At 32.0% G+C, this 19289-nt stretch overlaps 1 protein-coding gene across 1 annotated transcript in view; it reads right to left on the bottom strand.

Moving 5' to 3' along the window:
- Window positions 1-12084, bottom strand: part of LOC145298489 (uncharacterized) — a 62354-nt gene extending 50270 nt beyond the window's left edge. The window contains exon 1 of the mRNA XM_080144322.1: window positions 11721-12084. Within this exon, the coding sequence (XP_080000448.1) occupies window positions 11721-11754 (34 nt within the window). The 5' untranslated portion in view covers window positions 11755-12084. The remainder of the gene's footprint in view (window positions 1-11720) is intronic.
- Between the last annotated feature and the right edge of the window lie 7205 nt (window positions 12085-19289).

The raw sequence follows: 19289 nt of genomic DNA, 5'->3' as shown, positions 1-19289 counted from the left end.
TTATTAGCCCTAAAAGAGCCCTTGAGGCACACCCAAGAGTTATTGTGAAGTATAGCAGGGCTCTACATTTCAAGTGAAACACTCGCATTTGCGAGTGATTTTTCAAAGTGTCGACTAGAAATAATGAAATGCTTATCTTTTGGTGATGGTGTTTCTTTCATTGACAATCTTCAAAAGCTCACTACTGAGTGAAAAATATCTTTTCAACTTCTTTTTTATATAAAACGAACAATGTTAAATTATTTAAACAATAAAAGTTTAATAGAACAATATACTCTTTCTTTTTTTTTTTTTTTTAAATGAAGGCTGTTTAAAAAAAATATCTGAAGAAATTAGAATGTTTATATCTTCAAGTATCAACATAAGATTTATTGTATATTTAGAATTACACTTAAAAAATAATTTATGATGTACATACTCGTCACAGAACGAAGATGTCATATTCTAAAAATCATGTGGGTTTGGCTAGTAATTTTCTATTTGGCTAGTAAACGAAAATATTTAGTTGTCAAAGATAAATTTTTCACAATCAGTTTATCTCTCCGCACAGAGATGCAGTGTTGTAAAAGTGCCACTTAATTGATTCCATTGAACTGCATACGATATTTGAATGTGAACTACCATCAAAATGGCTTTTTGATAATGTTGCATTACAACAACAGCATGAAGTAAAGGGAACAACAATTAAACTCTTGTGTTCAATATAGTAAAACAATCTAATGTCATTATCATAACAAATGTAGAATATGTCTAAGTAGTAGAACTTTAATTCTGTGATTGTGTACATTTGTTTTGGACATAATTCATGGGGTTTCCAGCATATTCCTAGCATACACACCATGAAAAGTGCACTTTTTTAGAAAATTTGATCTGAATTAATGTGCAGTCTAAATTTCAATAATAATAAAAAAAAAATTGGTTCATACATTGTCATAAATACCGGGAAGAAACTTTTCTACGAGTTGGATTTTTATTTAGACTTATTTAGAGCCTGTGATTTAATTTATCCAAAATTATTTTCAGCTTCAAAAGCCAATGTTCTCTACAAAATTAGTTGTAACTTTTCCTGTTTTCATCAGATTTTGATAAAACTGGTGTTTTCTGATCAGTGGATGGTATGTTGTATTAAAATGACTAATATTTCACACTTCATGTATGCATCAAAGCTATAAAAATGTCAAATTTATTAAAAATTGAAAAAAAAAAAAATTGTCACAGAGGAAAATATGTCTTCTTTCATGGCAAATCCCCAATAAGTGTTTTTGGTTATTTTTTTGCTGAATTCAATCTATATATCGTACTTTCTTGCTTGTATGCCTTATATTGTGTATTGGGTAAGTGAAATTTAAAATATGACTTTTCTGATGGCCTTTAAAATATTTGTCACAAATTTAGGCTAATTTTTCACTAATTTTTCACATAAATGCTGCACTAGCTCAAAAAAATGTAAGTTAGAAGTAGGTAAACCCTATATGATTTTGAAAGCTAAACTTATTGGCTACAGACCTAACTACATGCCTAGGTCTGTGTTTGTGAAAGGTGGCTAAAAATAATTTCGGCTTCATGTGAGAAAAACTTCATGGAGACTTGAATGGAGTCTTAAATTCAATTTGTATGGTATATTTTGTTTATTGAATTATTAGATCAAAGTACAGAAAAGTTACAAACCGCCCTCCCTCTGCATATTAAGAATGGGTTTTTAAATAATAACGTTATAATTTCAGTGCGGTACATTGTTTACATGAGCAAGCAAGCAAACAAGCATAATATACTATACTATAATTAATATACTATAATTTATGCCTTCCTTCACTTCTTCCTCATTGAGTTATATATTTTTTATTTTCTTGAAATGTACAAAATAAAACAGAAAAACAAAAAATGAGACACAAGGCCACTCAAAAACTGGGAAGTGGGTCATCCCCATCACTGTACCTTTGGGTAGTCTATGCTAATCCTAGCCAGCGTTCTCATTTACCATAATACTGCAAGCATTTTTTTTGTTTAATTTATTTGGAGTGGAGGAAAAAAGTCCAAAAAGTAAACAAAAAGTATTAGTAAGACCCTCCCAACCCTTTCTAGATAGTAAACTACCCACTGTTTTCCGGCTTGATGCCCCCCCCCCCGCCTCTGTCTGCAAACAAGCAGGTTGATCTCTAAATGGGGCTGAATAGTAGATGGGATCAAAGAAAAAAAATGGGGTGGGGGAGTTGAGGGGGGGGGGTGTATATGGCGTTGCTCCAAAATGAGATCCATTATTAGGGTGGCTGGAGAAAAGTTGGGGTGTGGGCATCTTGGAGGTTTCCTGTTGAGGATGGAGAGGGAATATTTAACCCTTTCAGCTGGCAGGATCTTCAGTTCCTACTGCTTTAGGGGTCATGTGAGGTAGCTTGTAAAATCCTTCTCATGAGAATGCACTTGCCTCTTGTTGCCCCCCCCTTTTTTTTTATCCAGCAGCAGGACACAGCTGAGGCTCCATGACTCCTGCCCAATATGGCAGTAACCCAATCCCCTTTCTACCATTACTGATCTGAACTCAGGACGATTTGTGACAAACCCAGAGATGGCAGTTACAAGTTAGCCATCATTTATCACCGAATTCCTGCTTGGATTGCAACCAAGTCCAATATATACAGCATAATCACGTTGACACACCAGTTCCTGCTGGATCACCGAAGTTAAGCAATGTTGAACCAGGTCAGTATTAAATGGGTGATCATTTGGGACTTCCAAGTGCTGTATATGCTCTCCGCTTATCTCTGCATTGTTTCCAGTTGTCCTGGACTTTTCCTTGCCATTGGACTCAAAAAGTGCCGATTCAGGAGAGGTGTGGTTGGTTATTGCGCAACCCTTGCCTTACAATTACATGTGCAACTGCCCCTACAGAGGGTATCCTTGGTCTTTCAAGACTGAACGGAGGCATCGCAAGTCCAATATGAAAGGGGCCAAACATGTGCCACCTATTATTCGAACTTTCCACCCTTGATAAGTTCTCACGAAGCACGTTCTTTTTTTGCAAACTTTCTTTTCTGTACAATTAACCTTCTCTTGTATCATTCATTTGTTCACTCGGTAAAATTGCTTTAAATATTGTATACATTTGTGTTCATTCTCGCAAACCAACCATCACCATTTTGTTTCAGAGCTTATTTTTGATTGGTTACCACATTCTCACGTCTAAGGATTGGACATTTTTTTTTCTGGGTAAAATTAAACCCAATAATTATTACAAGATCATTCACATATTTACCAAGAATTCAAAGCAATAACAACTTACAATTGTGTATGATCTTTCCATGTATAATCTCTTAATCAGTACAAAAGTGGGGAAAGCAACACCAAATTAGCATTCCAATAAGATCATCCAATTGATTGTGATGCTATTATTTTAATGTTAGCCCTCCCCCACCACCCACCTGCGCAGTCGATGTGATTATAAACTTGGTATCGTTTCTGAAGTGACTGTACACAAATTTAAAGCTATCGTTTTGAATTCTTGAAACGATCTTGCATTAATTTCGGTTATCTCCCAATTACTCCTACTTAAGCTTTGAAAGATCTAACGCCTTCTATAAAGCTGGTTATATACGTTATCTGCAGTATTTTGAAAGATTAATTGTAATTCCTAGGCTTTCCAACATTATAAGGGCAAGCTATATAAAGTGTTTGCACAGATTTTCAATGTCCTTTTCCAAAGCTTTTTAAAGTTTTTCAAGGCCTTCTTCAGACAAAATACAAGTTTTCAAAACAAAATCTGATATACAAACATTGATGTAATAAACAAAAATCTTAATTGGCAACAGGAAAAAGATCATTTTCATTTACATACAAAACAATATGCCTGTCGACAATCATATTTACATTCTCTGATCCACTTATATTTGGCCAACCAAGCATAATTAAATGTTATTTTTCCCCTATTGTAGATTGATCTATGCTTTGTTTTACTTTTAAATTTTGAATTTCCGGTATTGTGTATACAAGAGTTATGTTCTTTTATTATAAAACTATCCGATGTTCTTATATGGAAAACATCAGATACTTGTGATAAAGGGACATAACTCTTGTATCTACAATATGACAATTTCAGAACAATGTATTTTTATTTTATTTTCAATATTTAAAAAATAGTTTAATATTTTCATTAGTTAAAAATACTTTAATAGCATTTATTTCGATTTAATTTTTAATATTGCTATAAATTTTTACAAAACATAAAGAATATGATTTTCAAGTCTTTTCAACTTGAAATTTCAAGACAATTTCCCAAATTTTCAAGGATTTTTTTCAAGGTAATAGAATTAAGGCCATTTCAAGGTAAAAGTCAAAATTAAAGGATTTTTCAAGCTTGCGTAAACCTTGTATATAGTTTACTATCCATTGTTGTTCTGGTGTTCTGGCTTCAGACCCTTATACTTTGTGTGTGCAAATTCGTTTCTTATGGACTTTGAAATGGCTGGACAGACTTTATTTTTTTTTTTTTATTTCACACTAATGTACTTCATATGTCTGGAAGTGTTCTTAGATAAGTTTCGTATCAGAATGTCTCCAATAAGTATTGAAAATCGATAATCAAAAAAATCTGATTAAAGAAGGAACAGTCCGATTTTCACCAAGGTTAACACTTCTATACAGCTTAACATCACAATTGCATTCGAGAAGCTTTATCATCGAACAAGCAGAAGGACCCGGCGTATAAAAAAAACTAAACAACAGTAGGTTCTTTGATAAGACAGGAGCACATTTGAAATGAAGGTTTCTGTTTAAAGCACAACTGAACCATGATACTTGACTTTTGCATTTTAAACTTTTAATTCAAGCTATTATATATAAAGTTTATTTTATTAAATCAACAGCAGGTTCTTGACAGTGCAATATAAACTACAATGTATTATGTAGTAAGTTACTGCGGGGAGGCAAAGTTTCCCCTCTGTGCAACAGTGTTATCCAAACTAGAGTAGGCAATCTATTGATTTGATTTAAAAAAAAAAAAAACCCTCAAAAAACGGCAATTTCACCGATTTCGATGACAATAAAAATAAGAGTGGAATATTTATTGATCTTCATTCAGTCCCGGGCCACACCAGGTTTCCATGCTAATTATATATATTTCCAGATTAGTGTCTCCTCTGAGAAAGTGTTTATTTTTGTTTTAGGAGTACAAAGAAACTACAATAGACTTTGGTCATGAAAAAGCTTTGAAATTGCATTAATAAAATTGTGTGAACACTTATGTACGTTTTTTTTTACTTTCAATAGACTATTAAAATAATTTTTTTTTTTTAAATGTCATAATGTTGTAATTATAATGTGTGTGTGTGTGTGTGTGTGTGTGTTTTACAATAGATAACCGAGTGTTTTAAAAAGTTTTTTGCTTTGTTTTTTACCAGTTTTTCGTTCTGTTAGAAAAAAAAGAAGGTGCTTTCTTTGTTAATGTAAACAAATCCGAAAATTGAAATATTGAATTTCAAGTAAAACAAATGGTATCTACTCAATTGTCATGTTGCAGTAATGAAGATATCCAAAAATTACAAAAAACGATAAGGTAGGCAATTAATTATTAAAGAACAAATTAAATTAACAATTTTAGCTTACATAATAACTACGGCTAGGACAACAGCATATTCTTTTCATTGTTTTGACTCTCGAGTGTGTATCCCTTGATATCTTATATGCTTTTATATAGAGTGATGTGGTTCTCGGTTGATTAACTGTGTCTAACTGTCGGATATATACTTAAGAGTCAAAACAACGATAAGAATATTCTGTTGTCATAGCCCTAATAATAACTGCAGAGCGCACATATTAGTAGGGAAGATAATTAATTTTTGAAATTTGTCAAAACTTATGCTTATTCAAACTATGAGTTATTTCCCTTGTGTTTACTTCACACATGACAAAGCAAACATGGCGAAATCATTTTTTCGTGGAATCATGGAAATACAGGTTTTATGCAATATTTTTTGAGAAAAACGGCAAGTAGTTATTGTTTTTATTTAATGAAAACTCAATTTTTCAGCTATTGGGTTTTGCTACAATAACGAAGAACCATATATATAGTTTCACCCGACACCAGCACGGTCGCACTTAAAGTCGCCTATACTTCCGAATTGCCATAAATGTTATCAAAGGCAAGAGAAGTGATTCTTTTACCTAGCTAGATAAGTTAGTGTTTCAACTTATTTTAAAACGTTTATTCATATAGAAAAACAAGTGAGAACAAGAACATATGGACAGCACGACGACGTCACATCTTTGGAGTCTGAATAATCGCTCAAAAATAGAAAATAAAATAAATACTGGTAGAATCCCACCTAATAAATATTATCGTGACAATTATTGGATTTGTTTATACCAATATTTTGTTTGATTTTCTATTTTGGAGCGGGTTTTCGTTAAGAGTCGCTTCTTTGTTTACAAAGCCATTCAGCGGAAGTGGCATCAGACAGATTTTAAAGTACAGATGACCAACACCTTTTTTAAAGCAAATATAAAAATAGTTTTATTCAGTCTTTATTTGAACTTTTAGAAGATGTTGAAGTGTTTCTTATTAGAGTGCTATTTATAGGAAATAGAGCCGAACAGAGGAGCGAGTAAAATCGACGTTTATTTAACATGAGAGCTAGGCTGGTATGGTTACATCCGAACCTATACAAAGGGAGGTAATTGTTTTAGTGCATTATTGCAACATCCCCCCCGTTTTGTTTATTGGGTTATTTGTGTGCGTGTTTTTTTTTTGTGACAGTTCATGTCATTGGTTTGTGAAGTGGGGTAAGTCTTTGTATCGTGAGGGTGTTCTTATAGTTCTGCCAGATTTGGTTTGGAGTGGGCCATACCTGCTTTTGTCCCGTAGGGGTGTGTTGCCGTTGGTTTCGTCCTCAGCCCTTGTTTCCTCTGGCTTGGTCATATCATGTGCGATATCAGGTTCAGGGATTTGAAAACATACTTTCTTAGTTGCTGGGAAAGGTACGGTATGCAGATGGGTGCGGCTGCGACGGAGTCTTGTGCTATTAGGCGTTTCGACTACATACATAACTACTGGGTCCCTCATCATTTTTGAGGATGGTCCCCGGGTGCCATGTGTGATCCGTCCTGTTGAGTATCCACACACATTGGCCTGGATATAGTGGTGGTAGCGGTCTGGCTCCGCTGTGCTGATCATGGTGGGTCTTCATGTTTGACGACCTTGCCTGTAGTTGGTCGCGGTTGTCTTCTTTGCCTGGTTCTGACTGGCTGGGTAGAGTGGTAGGTATTGGCCTACCAAACAGCATTTCGGCTGGCGAAGGGAGTTTGTTATCTATTGGTGTTGCCCTGGCTTGAAGCAGAGCAAGCTGGATGTCAGTTCTCTCCCTTTTGCACTTCTTTCCACAAAGCCATTGCTTCTGGCATAGTGGGGTGAGCTTGTCACATGTGTTATGCCCCAGGATTTTATGAAGTTTTGGAAGGCACGCCCAGAGTACGGGGGGCCATTGTCAGTCATAATTTTGTCCGGGCGGCCAAAAAGTGAGGCATAGTATTTGATTTTGTCTTATGTTTGCTGGTTATAGGCAATATCATTTTATCGACAATGGGATATTTAGAGTATCTGTCGACGGCAAGTAGGTATTGTTATCCATCAATTTCAAATATGTCGGATGCGATGAGCTTCCAGGGCTGGGATGGAAGGTCGTGTGCGAGCAGTGGTTCGTGCATGTGTGCATTCTGGTACTCTTGGCATAGTGTGCACGATCTGCACATCCTTTCAATGTCCTTATTGATATTGATCTACTACACACATTCTCTGGCAAATCGGCGTGTTTTTTCAATGCCTTGGTGGGCTTGGTGGAGCTGGTGGAGAATGTCTTCTCTCATGGTTTCTAGGATGAGAACGTGTCTGCCTTTAAATACAATTCCTGTTTCGACAGCAAGTGCATCGCGGAAAGACCAGTAAAGGCGGATCACGGATGTTGTCAGGCCATCCTTGGTGTATGACCTCCTTGATGAGATTCATGGTTGGGTCTCTGATAGTTTCCATCTGTAGCATCTTCTGCTTTTCCTGTGAGAAGTTGATGGTTGAGATGGTTTGGTCTTTGTTGACTTCTGTGTTTAGGTTGTCAACCCTCTTATCCAGCTCAATTGATTTGTTGTTGTCAGGGTTGGGTAGCCGGCTTAGGGTGTCAGCAAGGATCACTTCACTGCCTGGTCTATACATGATCCTGTCAAACTGATTTGGGAAATCGGACATCAGTTGGGTGATGGACATGATGGGTGCAGCTGGGCATCTTTTGAGAGTGTTGACATGAATTGTGATAAGCCTCAGCCTTTCATGTGTTGGGAGTTCCACGACTGCAGGTTCTGGTACTTCTACAATGTAGAACAATGTATTCGTCCACTCAGAGTCCTTGTGTTGACATGGGAAGCAAATAGTTCCCAGCCATCGGATGTGTTCGCCTCCATATGAGGTCAATCTAACATGTGGACAGGGTTTTAAGATGGACACGGCTTCTTGAGATTTGCCATACATCTGCTGGAAAGTTTGCAGTGGCAGATTGTTGCCTGATGCCCCAGAGTCGATTTTCATTTGTAGCGTGTGGTGCGTTTTACACTTTAGGTGGGGTGACCTGATGTTCAGGGTTGTGTAGGCCTCATGCCTAGGTCTCTTAATAATGCTGTCCATGCATTTTGCACTGACGGTGATGGAGTGAAAGTGCTGCAGGTAAGCATCCTCATCACTGCCGGTATCTATATGATCAAAACTTTTCCCATATGTCTTGCCTTCGATTCTCTTTGGGGTTTGGTTTCGGTGTCTGCGAGAATTGCTGCAGTGTTTGCCTTTTCTGTGGTCTTTGGTTTTTGCCTTTCTGCAGCATCTCGCCCAGTGTCCCTTGCTTCCACATACAGAACACTCATCATTATATGCTGGGCATTGCTTGGGCTTGTGGCTGGTATCGCAGTTCCTACACTTCCTGCCTCGTATATATTAATTTATGGCTATTTAATCCCACCGTTAGCCACCATGAAGTGTTACTTATTGGAGTGCTATTTATAGGAAATAGAGCCGAACAGAGGAGCGAGTAAAATTGACATTTATTTAGCATGAGAGATAGGCCAATAAGGTTACATCCGGGCCTATACAAAGGGAGGTTTAGTGCATTACCACAGCAGATGTGACCCTCTTATCTCCACCATTTTCTCTTATCATATAACACTTGACGCTACTTGTTTTTTTGAAGTGAATAAACGCTTTAAAATAAGTTAAAATATTATCAAACTAGGTAGAAGAGTAACTTATCTTGATTTTGATAACATTTGTTATTTTTCGTTTTGTTGCCAGAGTAACTTATATTCACCTGTTCTTTCCATCCTTTTTTGTTTTGCTGCTAGATTTAAATATACCCTAAATATCTTGAAGCTAAATTTTGTCGGTTTTATGAAATTATGGTACTTATGCAGAAAGGGTACCGTGTTACTTTTTAAAATAGTATTTTCGGTCGTGCTGAAATAGCATTATTTAGAAAGCCATTCTTAACAAGGTGGAGAGGAGGGTGTTTTGTAATTTTTTTTTTTTTTTAATTTTATTACATTTTCACCCCAAACAAGGCACATTGCCACTTTGATGTAGGGGGTTACTATCAGGGACATAAGCTACAGGGGTACTATGTAGGGAGTTGGGCAGCAAGATGTCGGTTCACGTTAAAATACTTGTAGAACAGGCATAGAGGGATGCAACATTTCATCGATGGGACAAAGGCTGAAGCCTAGATGACAGGTCAGGACCTATCAGGTTTGCGAGTGGCGACTCTTTTGAACCTTGTCTAGGAGTGAGAGAGTATAGCAGATGCCCAAATATGACAACAATACTCCATACATGGGCGAAATGGTGGCCTTATAGAGGTACAGGATACTTTCGGGCTTTCACCTAATGATTTATTTTAAAAAAAAAAAAAAAAGAAAAAAAAAGAAAGATATTGTAAAACTTCGGTCTAACTTGAAAATACTATTTTAAAGATAGCGCGGTTCAATAAGTGCAGAAGAACCGTATCTTCAAGTTTTACGAGATTTTTTTTTTTTTTTTTTAAGGATTCCTTTAAAATTTTAGGTGCTAGTATTTACTGATCCGCGCTAGTTTTTAAATTGTATTTCCAAGTTTAATTAAAGTTTTGTTTTTTTTGGTACTTGTACAGTTTAATCAAGACATTAAAAAAATGAAAACATCGAAAAAAGGTTATAATTGTACGTATACGGTTTGAACTGAAGATCTCCGGAAAAAAAAAAAAAAAAAAAAAAAAAATTCACTTAATTTGATCGAGTATTTTTTTATTTTTTTTTTTTTTTTCAGCGGAAAAACACGTTTTTAAGAGAGCGCGTTGAAGGCAGACATCTTGGATTTCTTCTTAATTTTTGTTTGGAGTTAACAAAGGCCACGGGGAGATAACTCCAGTTAAAGTGCCGACATTCCCTCCCCATCTTTATTACTAACTTTTCTTCCTAAAAATCGAACCTTTTGCTCGGTATCATAAGGTTTTTTTTTTTTTTTTTTTTTTTTTCGCTGTAAAACAAAAACTACTTGATGAAATTAAGTCAATTTTTTTTTTTTTCGGAGAACTTCATTCCATAACGGATACGTACAATATAATTTTTTAATGTCTTGATTAAACTGTACAAGTACCTTTTTTTATTCAATTGTAAGATTAAAGTACAGAATAAGTACAAAACAGTAAAACACCCTCCCTTTTCCATGTTAAGAATAGCTTTTTAAATAATAACGTTATTATTTCAGCACGGATAAATAAGTGCATAAGTACCAAATTTTATGTTAATCAATTCGAATTATAAAATAAATTTTACTCATTTAAAAACTTTAGAAACTCACCGAATATATGTCAGCCTAGGTAATGGGAACATATGAATAAGTTTCTAACAGTATTTTGTATAATTTTTTTGTTTTAACTCATTTTCCCAAACGTGTTCAGAGTCCGCCGCCATTTGTCTTTTTCAAATACATCGATAAACACTATCTTCTTCGAACCGAATAAACATTTGACATTAAATAAAAACACTAGAAAATTATCCAGTTGGGTAGAAAAATAACTTCTGTTGCCTTTGATAATATTTATTAGTTATATATTTGTTTGTTTTTTTGTTTTTTTTTTTGGCAACTTTTTCGAATCTATATGTACAAATCCCAAGTTTTTAAAACTTTTTGTTTTCTCCACATCCGGGATGTTGCATTTAGAAGTCGGTAAAAACTGACCAAAATAAGTTGTTTTTTTTTGTGGAATTTTGGTCGAATCATTAGAAATATACATATACACACACACACACACACACACACATAACTATAAATGCCGGCTTCATGGAGGAATGAAATTATTTATTATACTATTAAACAGTAAAAGGTAATGAATTATTTAATGGCACATTTTAGCCAACATTATAAAACTTGTCCGTTTCATAACGAAAGATTTTATGCGCTAAAATTAGAAAATAACATTTATAAAAATAAGATTAAAAAGAACATGAACTTTTTAGATTTCAATGATAAAAAAAAGATAATATTCAAAGTAAGGAATGCGACTACTACAACTCTACCGTAATGTCGGCATATGCCTTTTGGTCACTACACGAATATATATATATATATATATATATATATATATATATATATATAAAATGATAAACGAAAGTTTAAAAGTTTAGACATATACATAAAATAAAATGAAATAAATACATAAACTTGCCTGTTAATAAACTCAAGATTCCAAAATAATGCATGTTTCCGTTTTTATGTTCAATGGAAGCTGGTTGTGAATGAGAACTAGAAAGTTGCTTTTTCTCCGCTATTTGATGGAAGTTCTATAAAAGAAAGTTATTATTTATTTATATATAAACTTTTTTTTTTTTTTTCACCTTAACTTTCTTTACTAATTGTTCTACGAAGTAATATATCGCCGATTCTATATTGGCAGGGCCGAAAAGTTAGAAACAAAACAAACTTTTATATATGTTTATATTTATATATATACATATATGTATTGGCTCACAACACAGGTCATGAACCGGTGCCTCTCCCCGTCGTTCTTTGTTTATTTATATCCCCACCCCAACTTTTTTTTTTTTTTTTCAGATGATGACGCGAAGTGGTCTCGGCAGATAAAAAAAAAAGGAATGGTCAGTCAGAAAAAGAAAAAAACTACGCAAACAGTCAAGGAATGGTTTAAAAGTAAAAACAATAAACTTCTTTTTCCTCTAAAAAAAAAAAAAAGGTTGGGAGGGGGAGGCTTTAAAAGGGGGGGGGGTTATTTGAATTTCCTCTGGGAGATTTTTTTTGTCATCCATTGGAAAAAGGAAAAAGAAAGGAGAAATTATTACAACCATATTTGGACATGGTGTAGTCAGTTGCACAAATTTTACAAAACCTAAAAGAATGATCATTCATTATCATATATTAAACACGCGCGCGCGCACACACACACACACACACACACACACACACACACTCTTTCTCTATAAATAGATAGGGTGAGAAAGAGTGTATATATATATATATATATATATATATATATATATATATATATATATATATTCTTTAAATTGGAGGAGGGGGCAACCGTTTATCGAGGCCGAAAGGCCACTCTAGGATATATATATATATATATATATATATATATATATATATATATATATATATATATATATATAGAGAGAGAGAGAGAGAGAGAGAGAGAGAGAGAGAGAGTTTATTTATGAGGATCCATGACTAAAAGACTAAAAATACTGTGTATGATAAAATTTCAAATCTCACAATTAGCCTGACGAATTCCTTCGATTATTTTTATACTATTGTGAAGTATTTTAGCACTGTTGAGTGTTGAAGTAAACACTAAAAGAAAGAAAATTATACGGATAGATAAATGTTTGTGTGTGTTTGTGTGTGCGCACACGCACGTGCGCGCCAGCTTAGCCGGCAGGAAGGGAGTGGTCAGAGAGTTGTATTTTTATGATAAATTCTTGGTGGACATACATTACTCACTCAGACTAGGATTATTATTTGTTGCTTCCATTCACTCAGACATTATCCTCCTGCTCGGTGTGGTGAAGGAATTATACCCCCTCGTCACTCCCCTTAAGATGAGAAGGTTGGTTTATTGCCGACCTCCTGAGGCGCCTTACTAGAGATTGCTAACAGATCTGATTCAAGCAATTTTTATAAACTGTTAGTATTCCAGACTGACCGGCTTTGGGTATCCTTGTGGTGCTCATGGTCTAGCCCACATTAAGCCCCCATATTGTGTCACATACGGCCCTCGTGAGGAGAGTATACACAGTGACTTCCACTTCTACCTACTATAAAGTGTACTATCTGTTTTGCTCTCATTACTTTCAACACTACTTTTCATTACCATTACTTTCAATACCACTTTATATTACCATTACTTTCAATACCACTTTTTATTACCATTACTTTAAACACTACTTTTCTTTACCATTAATTTCAACACTACATTTTATTACCATTACGTTCAACACTACTTTTTATAACCATTACTTTCAACACTACTTTTTATCACCATTACTTTCAACACAACTTTTCATTACCATTACTTTCAACACAACTTTTCATTACCATTACTTTCAAACTACTTTTTATTACTGTTACTTTCAACACAACTTTTTATTGCAATTACTTTCAACACAACTTTTTATTACCATTACTTTCAACAGTAATTTTCATTACCATTACTTTCAACACTACTTTTTATTACCATTACTTTCAACACTACATTTTATTACCATTACTTTCAACACTACTTTTCATTATCATTACATTCAACACTACTTTTTATTACCATTACTTTCAACACAACTTTTCATTACCATTACTTTCAAACTACTTTTTATTACTGTTACTTTCAACACAACTTTTTATTGCAATTACTTTCAACACAACTTTTTATTACCATTACTTTCAACAGTAATTTTCATTACCATTACTTTCAACACTACTTTTTATTACCGTTACTTTCAACACTACTTTTTATTACCATTACTTTCAACACAACTTTTTATTACCATTACTTTCAACACTACTTTTCATTACCATTACTTTCAACACAACTTTTTATTACAATTACTTTCAACACTACTTTTTATCACCATTACTTTCAACAGTAATTTTCATTACCATTACTTTCAACACTACTTTTTATTACCGTTACTTTCAACACTACTTTTTATTACCATTACTTTCAACACTACTTTTTATTACCATTACTTTCAACACTACTTTTCATTACCATTACTTTCAACACTACTTTTTATTATCATTACTTTCAAAACTACTTTTCATTATCATTACATTCAACACTACTTTTTATTACCATTACTTTCAACACTACTTTTCATTATCATTACATTCAACACTACTTTTTATTACCATTACATTCAACACTACATTTTATTACCATTACTTTCAATACTACTTTTCACTATCATTACATTCAACACTACTTTTTATTACCATTACTTTAAACACTACATTTTATTACCATTACTTTCAACACTACTTTTCATTATCATTACTTTCAACACTACTTTTTATTACCATTACTTTCAACACTACTTTTTATTACCATTACTTTCAACACTATTTTTCATTACCATTACTTTCAACACAACTTTTTATTACAATTACTTTCAACACTACTTTTTATCACCATTACTTTCAACAGTAATTTTAATTACCATTACTTTCTAACACTACTTTTTATTACCGTTACTTTCAACACTACTTTTTATTACCATTACTTTCAACACTACTTTTTATTACCATTACTTTCAACACTACTTTTCATTACCATTACTTTCAACACAACTTTTTATAACAATTACTTTCAACACTACTTTTTATCACCATTACTTTCAACACTACTTTTTATTACCATTACTTTCAACACTACTGTTTATTACCATTACTTTCAACACTACTTTTTATTACCATTACTTTCAACACTACATTTTATTACCATTACTTTCAACACTACTTTTTATTACCATTACTTTCAATACTACTTTTCACTATCATTACATTTAACACTACTTTTTATTACCATTACTTTAAAAACACTACTTTTTATTACCGTTACTTTCAACACTACTTTTTATTACAATTACTTTCAACACTACTTTTCATTATCATTACATTCAACACTACTTTTCATTATCATTACATTCAACACTACTTTTTATTACCATTACTTTCAATACTACTTTTTATTACCATTACATTCAACACTACTGTTTATTACCATTACTTTCAATACTACTTTTTATTACCATTACTTTCAACACTACATTTTATTACCATTACTTTCAATACTACTTTTCATTATCATTACATTCAACACTACTTTTTATTACCATTACTTTCAATACTACTTTTTATTACCATTACTTTCAACACTACTTTTTATTACCATTACTTTCAACACTACATTTTATTACCATTACTTTCAATACTACTTTTCATTATCATTACATTCAACACTACTTTTTATTACCATTACTTTCAATACTACTTTTTATTACCATTACATTCAACACTACTTTTTATTACCATTACTTTCAATACTACTTTTCATTATCATTACATTCAACACTACTTTTTATTACCATTACTTTCAATACTACTTTTTATTACCATTACTTTCAATACTACTTTTTATTACCATTACTTTCAACACTACATTTTATTACCATTACTTTCAATACTACTTTTCATTATCATTACATTCAACACTACTTTTTATTACCATTACTTTCAATACTACTTATTATTACCATTACTTTCAACACTACTTTTTATTACCATTACTTTCAACACTACATTTTATTACCATTACTTTCAATACTACTTTTCATTATCATTACATTCAACACTACTTTTTATTACTATTACTTTCAATACTACTTTTTATTACCATTACATTCAACACTACTTTTTATTACCATTACTTTCAATACTACTTTTTATTACCATTACATTCAACACTACATTTTATTACCATTACTTTCAATACTACTTTTCATTATCATTACATTCAACACTACTTTTTATTACTATTACTTTCAATACTACTTTTTATTACCATTACATTCAACACTACTTTTTATTACCATTACTTTCAATACTACTTTTTATTACCATTACATTCAACACTACATTTTATTACCATTACTTTCAATACTACTTTTCATTATCATTACTTTAAACACTACTTTTTATTACCATTACTTTCAATACTACTTTTTATTACCATTACTTTCAACACTACTTTTCATTATCATTACATTCAACACTACTTTTTATTACCTTTACTTTCAATACTACTTTTTATTACCATTACTTTCAACACTACTTTTCATTATCATTACATTCAACACTACGTTTTATTACCATTACTTTCAATACTACTTTTAATACCATTACTTTCAACACTACTTTTTATCACCATTACTTTCAACACTACTTTTTATCACCATTACTTTCAACACAACTTTTTATTACTTTAATCATTCCAACACCACATTTTATTACTGTTCCTCTCAACACAACTTTTTATTACCATAACATTACACACCATTTTTTATTACTGTTACTTTCAACACTACTTTTTATTACCATTAATTTGAACACTACTTTTTATTACCATTACTTTCAACACCACTTTTTATTACCATTACTTTTAAAACACTACTTTTTATTACCATTACTTTCAACACTACTTTTTATTACCATTACTTTCAAAACACTACTTTTTATTACCATTAGTTTCAACACTACTTTTTATTACCTTTACTTTCAACACCACTTTTTATTACCATTACTTTCAACACTACTTTTTATTACTGTTACTTTCAAAACACTACTTTTTATTACTGTTACTTTACACACTACTTTTTATTACCATTACTTTCATCACCACTTTTCATTACCATTACTTTCAAAACAACTTTTTATTACCATTACTTTCAAAACACTACTTTTTATTACCATTACTTTCAGCACTACTTCTTATTACCATTACTTTCAATACTACTTTTTATTACCATTACTTTCAAACCACTTTTTATTACTGTTACTTTCAACACTACTTATTATTACCAGTACTTTCAACACTACTTTTTATTACCTTTCTTTTCAAACTACTTTGTATTACCATTACTTTCAACACTACTTTTTATTACCATTACTTTCAACACTACTTTTTATTACCATTACTTTCAACACTACTTTGTATTACCATTGCTTTCAACACTACTTTTTATTACCATTACTTTCGAACCACTTTTTATTACTGTTACTTTCAACACTACTTTTTATTACCATTACTTTCAACACTACTTTTTATTACCATTACTTTCAACACTACTTTTTATTACCATTACTTTCCAACCACTTTTTATTACTGTTAATTTCAACACTACTTTTTATTACCATTACTTTCAACACTACTTTTTATTACCATTACTTTCAAACTACTTTTTATTACCATTACTTTCAACACTACTTTTTATTACTATTACTTTCAACACTACTTTTTATTACCATTACTTTCAAACCACTTTTTATTACTGTTACTTTCAACACTACTTTTTTTTACCATTACTTTCAACACTACTTTTTATTACCATTACTTTCAAACTACTTTGTATTACCATTACTTTCAAACAACTTTTTATTACTGTGACTTTCAGCACCACTTTTTATTACCATTACTTTCAAAACACTACTTTTTATTACCGTTACTTTCAACACTACTTGTTATTACCATTACTTTCAACACTACTTTTTATTACCATTACTTTCAACACTCCTTTTTATTACCATTACTTTCAACACTACTTTTTATTGCAATTACTTTCAACACTACTTTTTATTACCGTTACTTTCAATACCACTTTTTATTACCATTACTTTCAATACCATTTTTTATTACTGTTACTTTCAACACTACTTTTTATTACCATTACTTTCAACACTCCTTTTTATTACCATTACTTTCAACACTACTTTTTATTGCAATTACTTTCAACACAACTTTTTATTACCATTACTTTCAATACCATTTTTTATTACAATTACTTTAAATACTACTTTTTATTACCATTACTTTCAACACTACTTTTCATTATCATTACTTTCAACACTACTTTTTATTACCATTTCTTTCAGCACCACTTTTTATTACCATTACTTTCAACACTACATTTTATTACCATTACTTCCAACACCACTGTTTATCACCATTACTTTCAACACTACTTTTTACTACCATTACTTTCACCAATACTTTATTACCATTACTTCCAACATCACTTTTTATCACCTTTACTTTCAACACTACTTTTTATTACCGTTTCTTTCAACACTACTTTTTATTGCCATTTCTTTAAACACTACTTTTTATTACCATTACTTTCACTAATACTTTATTAACGTTACTTTCAGCACCACTTTTTATTACCGTTACTTTCAGCACCACTTCTTTTTATTACCATTACTTTCACCAATACTTTTTATTACCATTACTTTCTACACCACTTCTTATTACCATTACTTTGAACACTACTTTGTATTAACGATACTTTCAGCACCACCTTTTATTACCGTTACTTTCAGCTCCACTTTTTATTACCGTTACTTTCAGTGCCACTTTTTATTACCGTTACTTTCACCACCACTTTTTATTACCGTTTCTTTCAACACTACTTTTTATTACCATTACTTTCAGCACACCTTTTTATTACCATTACTTTCAGCACCACTTTATATTACCATTACTTTCAACACTACTTTTTATTACCATTACTTTCTCACTACTTTTTATTACCATTACTTTCAACACTACTTTTTATTACCATTACTTTCAACACAACTTTTTATTACCATTACTTTCAACACTACTTTTCATTCCCATTACTTTCAACACTACTTTTTATTATCATTACTTTCAACACTACTTTTTATTACCATTACTTTCAACACTACTTTTTATTACCATTACTTTCAACACTACTTTTTATTACCATTACTTTCAACACAACTTTTTATTGCCATTACTTTCAACACAACCTTTTATTACCATTACTTTCAACACTACTTTTCATTACCATTACTTTCAACACAACTTTTTATTACAATTACTTTCAACACAACTTTTTATTACCATTACTTTCAACACTACTTTTCATTACCATTACTTTCAACACTACTTTTCATTACCATTACTTTCAACACTACTTTTTAT

The sequence above is a fragment of the Euprymna scolopes genome, chromosome 2, assembly GCF_053919585.1.
Source record: "Euprymna scolopes isolate OS-2025 chromosome 2, ASM5391958v1, whole genome shotgun sequence".
NCBI classification, from domain to species: domain Eukaryota; kingdom Metazoa; phylum Mollusca; class Cephalopoda; order Sepiida; family Sepiolidae; genus Euprymna; species Euprymna scolopes.
The sequence above is the reverse complement of the archived record's forward strand: the minus strand, read 5'-3'. Positions and strand labels throughout refer to the sequence as shown.